Source organism: Teleopsis dalmanni, chromosome 2 (genome assembly GCF_002237135.1).
Source record: "Teleopsis dalmanni isolate 2A chromosome 2, ASM223713v2, whole genome shotgun sequence".
Lineage (NCBI taxonomy): Eukaryota > Metazoa > Arthropoda > Insecta > Diptera > Diopsidae > Teleopsis > Teleopsis dalmanni.
In genome coordinates, this window is record NC_051847.1 from 77,661,051 (window position 1) to 77,671,330 (window position 10,280).

General features: G+C 29.7%; 1 protein-coding gene across 1 annotated transcript; it reads left to right on the plus strand.

Moving 5' to 3' along the window:
- The first annotated feature begins 512 nt into the window (after positions 1-512).
- On the plus strand, positions 513-2,494 carry LOC119674889 (cytochrome P450 9b2-like). Its single transcript, XM_038086045.1, has 4 exons — positions 513-718; positions 778-1,276; positions 1,565-2,201; positions 2,328-2,494. The coding sequence occupies exons 1-4, from the start codon at positions 513-515 to the stop codon at positions 2,492-2,494; spliced, it is 1,509 nt and encodes a 502-aa protein (XP_037941973.1).
- Positions 2,495-10,280: the final 7,786 nt, after the last annotated feature.

Here is a 10,280-nt window from a genome sequence, read left to right on the forward strand (position 1 = left end):
TCATGTAACTTAAAACATTCGTACAAAGTTTAGCTTTCAGTTATTGTATAATATAATAAGCTCCATATGGACAATAAAAAGTTTTAAAAATATATGCAAAATATATGCGAGAAGGCTTTTGAGAAAAACTAAAATAAGAGTCTTTCGCAAATGACGTGAAAATGGTGCACAGGAAAAAAATCATTATGATTTTCGACTTCTGTGGAAAATTTAATTATAAAAAATAAAGGGTCATCATTAGAAAACAAAATTTTTAATTGTTTGTAAACTAGTGTACTCAGAACAAAGCTCGTTCTCTGTTGATAAAAATTTACTATCTCTAAGACCTCAATATCTCTTACTTCAACTAAGTCATTCACCATACGTTCACACAAAGTCAAAAATATTACAATTCAAAAGTATGATTATTTTAACTATAAATACCGCATATAATTGACAATTGAGTTTAGTTGCGTTTAAAACATATAACTGAAGTCATCCAAAATAAAAGAAATTTAATATAAAAAGCTAAAATGGCCTTTTATGAAATAGTTCTGGTTGCATCCCTAGCCTTGTGGGCAATATATAAATGGTTAACAATTCACAACGATGAATTTAAGAAACGTAATATACCCTATGAGAAACCATATCCTGCAGTAGGTAATTTCGGTAAAGTTGTGATGAACAAAGAGTCAGTCCACAAAACAGTTCTAGAATTCTATAAACGTAATAAAACGCAGTAAGTAAAAATATATTCAAAGTTATTTCATGAATAATTTTTTTAATTTTTTTTTATAGCAAAATTGTGGGTTTCTTTAATTTTCGTAATCCAGTTTATTTTATCAATGAACCAGAGATGATAAAAAAAATTTGCATAAAAGACTTTGATAACTTTCCAAATCATACACCATTTATTAATGTTGACGGCGACCCTTTGCTAGCTGGTATGCTTTCTATAATGAAGGATCAGCGTTGGAAGGATATGCGTAATACATTAACACCAGTTTTCACTGCAGCCAAAATGCGTAATATGTTTCCATTGATGAACGAATGCTTTAGTGAGTGCATAAAGAATTTAAAGATGCAACTGCCAAATGGCAGCTGTGAACTTGAATTGAAAAAAATCATGTCGAAACTCTCGAATGACATTATCGCTTCGACTGCCTTTGGAATAAATATTAATTCACATAAGGACCCAAATAATAAATTTTATAATATTGGGCAAACAGTTACCAATTTAAGAGGAACGCAAATGCTAAAGGTTATGATTTCGAATGTAGCACCTTGGATTTTAAAGGTAACTATATTTTTATATACTCGTAGAAATTTTAAATGAAGGATTCTATAAATATAAAAAAGAAGAACCAATAGATCTACGACCTGACATAGATCTATTTTTTCCCAGCGATACCAGATAGAATTCTACGTAGATTTGGTAGTAAAAATTTTTACGAACTTAAAAAGTGGTTAAAGCTGTACTCTGGCAACCGAGCCACCAAACGTTTCTCAAAGATTTTTGAAATCATTGCAGCTATTTATTAATGTTAAATTTATGGAAATTGAATGAATTATTTTTTTATTTCAGGGTCTTGGCATAAAAGTTTTCGATCAAGAAAAAACAGATTACTTCATTCGGCTTGTCGTTGATGCCATGAAATACCGTGAGAAGAACAACATTGTACGTCACGACATGATTCAACAGTTACTAGAAGCTAAGAAAGAATCCGCACAACACTGGTCTGACGAAGAAATCGTTGCACAATGTTTCGTTTTCTTCTTCGCTGCTTTTGAGAATAACACAAATTTGATTTGTGCGGCAAGTCACGAATTAATGTCATATCCTGATGTTCAACAGCGTTTGTATGAGGAATGTCTTGAAATCAAAAAGGAATTACAGGACCAACCGTTTAATTATGATACAGGAAATAAGATGAAATATATGGATATGGTGATTAATGAAACACTCCGCAAATGGTCTTTTGCTCCACTCACTGATCGTGTTTGTTCTAAGGATTATAAACTGACAGACGAAGACAATAATTTAGTTTTTGAATTCAAAGTTGGTGATCGCGTCTGGTTTCCAATCAGTGGTTTACACATGGATGAACAACATTTTGAGAATCCTGAAGAATTTATTCCAGAACGTTTCAGTGATGATAACAAAGGAAATATTAAACCATTCACATATATTCCATTTGGTGCAGGACCTAGAAATTGCATAGGTAGGTACGATTATAATATATTTGGATAAATGACTATAATGAGTTAATGCATTTAGTTATTATATTATATTTTATTTTATTTTTTATAATGATATGTATTCTTCATATTATTGTCTTCACTTTTAGGTAATCGTTATGCACTGATGCAGGCAAAAGCAATGTTATACTATTTAGTTATTAACTGTAAACTAGAACGATCAGAAAATACTGTGAAAGATATTTTCAATGATATGCGTGGTTTTAATACAAGTCCGATTGGAGGCTTTTGGATGCATTTTGTGTCAAGAAACTAACTAACCTAATGGTTGATTTATTGCACTAATTTTGTGTATATACAATTTGTTTATCAAACGATTGAACTATATAGGTGAATGTAAATACTTATATATTGGTAAGGAGTACTTAAAAATAAAATTTATTGATTATTTTACACATTTGTAATAAATATCAAAGTCAGTGACATAAATATATAATGTGTATAAATTGAAAAGTAATTATTTTAATAAATATTCTTATTTAAATTATGTAATGTAACAATGGGCAAAAGCAAGAACAGAGCAATAGCAAACCTATCCATCTTGGGGCCAATTTCATTGTCCAATATATCACATATAAACGTCCTGTATGGTTACGCTAATTAAAAGTTTTTGAATGTCTAAGAAAATTTGGTTGAAAAGCAATAGAAAGAATTCCAAAACCAAGTACATATTATAGGATAAACAGACATTAACTGGTCTATTTTGTGGGTCTATGTAAAAGGTTTAATACAATCTATTAATGTGGATTCATAAGGCATAATTATATAATATTATGAATTATAATTACATATACATAAACATATTATCATTTCTGGCTTAGTAATTATTATTTAATTTTCTGCTGGTTAAATGTTTACCGCTACATTTCGATAGTTATTAAAATAAATTACAATTGAGTTAAATGAGTTAAATTCTATTCTATTATTATCTATTCATCGTTCTACAAATTATCAATATGTATAGATATTACCTTTTTAAGTTTTTGGTTTTCTTGTCCAAGACTATTCATTTTGTGGTTCCAAAAGCAAAAGCATTATTAATATTAATAAAAGCATTATTAATATTATTAATAATTATAAAATATATTTAAGATGTTGATCATTTTGATTCAATTATAGTATTGAAGCCTCGCTAGTAAGTGTGAAATACAATATCATTCAAATGCAATAAATGGGAAATCTTTCGGTATGGAATACTTTTGAGGTTGTTTCTTATACTTATCGGAACATGACGAGAACAATATATTGGTTTTTAAAGCATTAAATAATTTTATTATATGTGTAAACACGATCCTTAATGTAACCCTGCAACAAAAGTTTAGCTGCCCAGTGGAAACAGATGGCATTATCGTATAATATATCTGTGAAATTTATCCTGCAAGCAAGCCAAAATTGGTTATGGACGTGTGAGTTGTGGCAACGTGTTTTTCACACAACATTACTTAAAATTCATATTTCAAGTTTTACTTCCAAAAAAAACTGACAGTCATGCTGATAGTGCAGTTAGAATCCACAATTTATGTCACTTTTTCCTCACATTTTCGTCACTTGCAAAGAAATTTGGATCTGTAACGCCTGTAGACTAAAAAACCTAAAAAACAAGTGATTAAAAAACAAGTGACTAAAAAACAAGTGACATCTTGTAGATGTAATGGGTTTTCTATAATTTTTTGTATATTTACACTACCATGAATATGACAGTTTTAATAGTTAACATATCCAAAACAAAAAATAAATCTACTATTACTATTTTTATTACTATTGTTGTATCAAGATATCACAATTTCAACATATCCAACAGTTATTAAACGATGGATATTACAAAATGACAAGTCTTAAAGTTAGCATATTTGTTAATCTATAATGATCTGTATTACAATCTTTTTTGTAATATGCCGTTAAAACAGTGATACAACACTAGAACATTTATATAGTGTTTCATTTCAAGTCGTGATAACTTCTGCAGTTAATTTTTTGGTCCGTAAATTTATAGCATGTATCTATATAAAATGTAATAAGAAATGTCAAATATTTTTACATACAATATATATACCCATACGTATTTATATAAGAAGTTAGGATCTGTAAAATACTAGTCAATGAATCTTGACATCTGCATTAATCTTTGTGATAATGCCAAAACTTTTCTTCGCAACTTCTCTGCAGCTGTAATGTTTTCAATACGTGTTAAATGACACATAACCAAATAAGAGGATCAAAATAAATATTTAAATATATATAATTTAATTATTAAATATATATATAATTTAATTAATTATGAATTCTTATTCTTTTTATATCAACTTTTTAGCTAATTTTAAATATTCTGAAAGAGTACATAAACCTTATTTTCTCTACAGGAAGGATATGCCTCTTATAGATTTTAATACTTGACTTTGTTTCAACATTCAAGCGATTCAAATTCGCTGCCTTGTACAACACCACATGTCTGAAATATTTGTGACATCCAAGACCACATATATCTGCATATCAATATCTGCGTTGGTGATGCATCACCTTAACTCTATTTTATCTGTGTACAGTTTTAAGTCACACTTAGAATAACTGAATACAGGGCTTTATAATATAATGGATCTGATGTCTTTGTATCTGCCTCTGTTTATCAGATAGATTTCTTGTAACAGTCGGGTGAATATATCCCAAACCTATTTGGTCGGATATCTACAGAGAAAACTTTGCCACTGTCTTTAAAATTAAACTTTAATCTGTTTGTAAAAACATTTATTTTGGATTACAGATAAGTTCACTAATTAACCTACTAACTTGTAAACACAATGGTATAAGAGGCCTAAAGGGATGCCTTAGGATCGACGCTAAAACCTACCTAACTTGAAGTCCAGTAATTTGTTTTCGTAAATGTCAGCATTTCTTAGTCACTTATTTTCACTAACTCTTAAAGTCAATCTATAAAAAGATATTTAATAACTATTTATACAGTAAATGGACAAAAAATATTCAAAGTGGGTTGTTAAGGTAATCTTCATAAAAAAAATTCACCAATCTCATTGAGATGCCTTGTAAAGATATAACACTTGTGGTAGGTTTGTTGGCATGTTACAGTCGTTTAGGGAAACATGCACTAATAAAAAAGACTATGAAAGTACCCAACGTCTGCCTTGTTTGATTATATCAGGGGCTTTCTTTTTCGACGAGCATATGAGATTGAATGGTTAAACTGACGTTCTTCAAATTTAGCAGTCGTAACAAAATTGAAAAGCATATTTTCACGTTTTTCCGTAAAAAATGGATATAATTTTATTTGTGTACGATCTTAGTTGATCGTACATTTTCCTAAAAATAGGCAAAGTTATTTACAGTTTAGCAAATATTAGATAAAACAAAAACATCAGTTCGGCAGTTCGACGATAAGAAATTCTGATTTTTGGTATTTGGTTAATAATCGGTGTTATAATGTAAATGATTTTGAAAAATTAAAAACGGAAAAATTTGCAAAATATGTAGGGCATTCTTTATTAAATGAAAATTTTGCGAATATAGCAAAGTGAATTATGAAATTGTGTAAAAAAATAATTTGGAATAACAATTTGGCAAACAATTTGGCAAAGGGATTTTTTTTTATTCTTTTTGGGAGTACACACAACAGCCGCCACAAATTCTCTCGATTTCAAAATTTTTTGTGTTGACTGGAGTATAGATCATTTCACATCGAGTCCCAAATATGGACTCTATGTGGATTTTTCATGTGCATTTGGCACTATACCTAGGAATGCCTTATTTTTCAAATTAGCTTCTTTAGGTTTGTCTCATAAGTTTTTGAGCACACTGATGAAATTATACTCGTAAGGGACGGTAATCTTATTTCTTCTTTATTTAAAGTTACTCAAGGTGTAAAACAAGGATGTCTGCTCAGCCCGATTTTGTTCTCCCTATACTTAAATGATCTGCATGACCTTTTAACGGGTGGAGTACCTATTAACTCAACTAATATAAAAGTGCTTTTGTATGCTGACGATGTGGTTCTACTTGCGGATTCACCTGATGTATTGCAAATTATGATAGATGATTTATTTATGTATTGTTCACAATGGAGTTCATCGCGAATCTAGATAAATCTAAGATAATGATTTTTAAAAAAGGTCCTAGAGTAAGTAATTCGTTGTCGTGGAAATTTGGGGAAAAGCAAGTAGAAATTGTCAATGAATATAAATATCTCGGAATATTAATTACGTATAACCTTTTCTACAACAATCATTTGACTTCTAAACTCTCCTTAGGTAAAAGTGCAATTAACTCGACATGGGCAAAGTATTTGTCTAATCCTAAAATAACTTTTAAAAATAAATTGAAAATTTTCTACTCGGCAGCACGTTCGATTGTACTTTACGGTGCCCAAGTTTGGGGTTACAAACACTATGATCAAGTGGAAAAACTTTTTAGATTTTTTATAAAAAAGATACTATTTCTACCCACTAACACCCCCAACTATATGCTCCACTTAGAAACGGGTTTACCGACGCAGTTCTTAGACACAATACAAACACATTTCGCATATGTAAGAAAAATTCTTAATCTCCCCCCCACAAGGCTGCCTCGAATATTAGCGGAACTTATAATTAGTAAAGGTATATATTGGGCCAAAGATTGGGAAAATATGTGTTTAGAACTGGGTGTTTCAATAACCAGTTTTAGGAGAATGGACCTTAAACTATTGCACAAAAATATTATAACTTTATATGAACGGAGGGAACACCATTCTTTTGTAACGAATGCTAGGTCGGGATCTCATGACATGTACCCACAGCTACAATATGACATTATGCATAATTTTTATTTCGAAAACACTCAGCACATATCGAGCCTACTTTTTAAATGTAGAGGCGGTCTTTTTAATCTGAACGGTACAGAGTTTAATAGGCGTAATAGGCGTAATGCTGTATCACAGAACATAGGCTTTTTTGATAAAGCACTTCTGTCCGAAGTAGAAGTGAAAATCTTATTAAACGGTAGCAATATTTATAAACTGTATAATTTTATGAAAAGTTTTTTAAGTTACAGAAAATTAATTATTGAAGAATTTATATAAATAATAATGTTAATATTATGCACCTTCTTTTGTATGCCAATCTGACACACAACAAATATGTTATTATCAATTAAGATTTTAAGTAAAATTCTATAATTTTTGTAAGTGCTGTATGAATTTTTTTGAATCAATAAATAATACTAATAATAATAATATGGACTCTAGGTCAAATGGTATTGATGAAAGATCAGTACAAACTGTTAAAAAGTTACTTAATAAATGTCTAAAAACGTGGGCAATTTACTGTACAGATTCGTGCGTTCCCTAAAAACAATTTTGCAAGTCCAGCTGAACTTTTAATGGCTAGAAAACTCAGAACAAAATTACCATCATTGTCTAATGATTTAACGTCTAAATGCCGAACAAAGTAAAAGAATAATTTACTTACACAAAAACAAATCAAAATTCGTCACAAATAAATATTAGGAGCTGAAAAATTCTAAATCCTTAAGGTATATTTTAAGAAAAACCCTATGTCAGTATGGATTCCAGGAACAAAAGTGGTTTTTAGTTGAAGATATTAATGAAGTAAAGTGTAGAAGATATAGGCAACATATTTTGAAAATACCAAATTTAGAAATAACTGAAGCACCTGAAGAAACTTGTACGAAAGAAAAAGAACAAGTCATAGAAACAGAAAGTGAAAAGGTTGTGAAATAAAATAATAATTTAGGGGATCTTAAAACAAATGAAAATATTCAGAGAATAAAAAAGAAAACAAAAACAATTTTTATTCTAAATTCTGAAATAAAAAAGTTTTTTTTTATATTTTAAAATCACTAAAAGTGACTTTTCTTTATTTATTAATCAAAATTTAATTACTGGACTATTGTTTCTTCTCAATTTGTAAACAAACAATAAAGTTTCTGAGTTTTAAAGAAAGCTCAATGAGCGTAGCTCATTTCCCTCCAGATTCAAAGTAGGCACAGAACAAAAAATGATATATTAATGAGATCCTTTTTTTGTGATTTAAATCTAAAATCAGGTGAATTCAACAAAAGTGAGAGTATCAATTTTTTGAAAATAAATGACAGTAGCCAAACCACCTTAATTCCCGTGCAAATAAACACTTTACATACTCCATTGAGTAAATCGATAGTCGAATCGGTAAAAAACTCAAAAATGGCAATACAAACTTTTGCTCACATAAGCATTATACTAAATATAAGCTCTTCATTGTTGATGAGTAAAAGCTACACTGGTAAAGAGGCAGCTTTGCAGACTGTTATTGATCGATACATTTATACACAGACAAATTTGTCTGTGATTTATATCAACAAAAGCTCAGATCCTGCTGTAATTACAAATCAAATAACCCAAACAGATAATTACCAAATAAATCTTATAATGCAATTGCTTGACAACATCACAGGAATTTTAAAAGGGCACTATAAACTAAAACACCGCTTACAAGAGTGGGTATACATACGGATGCAAACTGTAGATTCTGCGAAAAGAATGAGGAGTCGACCATACATGTGCTGTTAAAACACCCTAAGCTAATGCACAAACGCAATAAACTCCTGGGAATGTATATTCTTACGGACGAGGCAATAAAATTCTCTAAGTAGGTTCTATACAACTTTTCATATTCATTGAACTAAAACAAAAAAATAAAAATAATATAAGTAGAATTCTAACGGACACAATAAATTCTGCTAATATTTTGTCAAATTAATTTACTAATGTAACTTAAGATGCAGGAACTTATTCGAATAACAAACTAAATCTGCAAACTGCTGCAAACATTGTTAAGAATACTCCAACTAACAACAATAACTCTGAAACCACCAATATGTCTTCAAATACTGAATCAATACTTTTATCCTTTATTAAAAAAATAGACAATTTTATGGATTGAATACAAAAAATTATGCATCCAATCCATATATTTTTAAAATTGAACTATAGCATAAAAAAACCTATTAAAAGATGTCAAATTTTAAACATTAAAAAAAATTTTATATTATATTTGGCCATTTTATCCTGTTTAATAGTAACTACTGTCGGTAGTTACTGTCGGAAGGTCGGTTCAAAAGTTTTTTGTGTTTTGCAACCAGAACTATGACTTTTGTACCTCTTGTAAAGTAAGTTGAATTTTTTTTAATTAACTATGCGGATTTAAAAATTGATATTTATTATTTAACGGTTTCATTAGTTCCCGCCTTCAAATTACCGATTGGCAAGTCCAAAATAGAGTTGCCCCGTTGTCTCATTGTTTTTAGAGTAGTGTATTAGTTTGTTTATTTCATGTTGATATTTTAATTTTTTTATATACTTTGGGAAGTATTATAATAAAAAAATATTATATATTTTGTTTGTTAAAGAATATAATATTAAATGAGTAATATATGGTTCTAAGTCATCGCTGTCCGAATTTTTAAATTTACCATACTCAGAATTAGCGACCAATACCATGAGGTCAATACTCGAATCCTATAAAACGGCAACGTAAGTGACAGTTTCTTCACGCTCACTAGTATAAAATAGGAGTGTCTACTTTTGTTGTAATATTTACAATTAGTCTTGATGCTGTTCTCAAAAAAGTAAAGTATGAAAATAAGGTAATGGTTTGGAAATTTAACTAACACCTTGAAGATATGAACTACGCTGATGACATAGTGCTCGTCTCATCGAAAAGAGAACACCTGCAAGCAAAAATCAACGATCTAGTAAAAATCACGCCTAAGGTTGGATTTCATGTTAATGTTGCTAAAACCAAAACATGCATCATCAAGAGTACATCAAAAACTCATTTCACATTTGAGGGTAGATCCATCGAGTACGTCGAAGACTATGTAGCTACGTTAATACATATAGGGGTGCAGCAAAAGATATGGATAGCAGAATATCAAAAGCCAGAATAGTCTTCAATGAAATTGTGTGGATCAAAAACTTTGATGATCAGTGAATAGTGAATTACAGAGAAAACTTTAAAGTTTTACCAACAAATGTCTTCGTTTTTTGAGAATTTGGT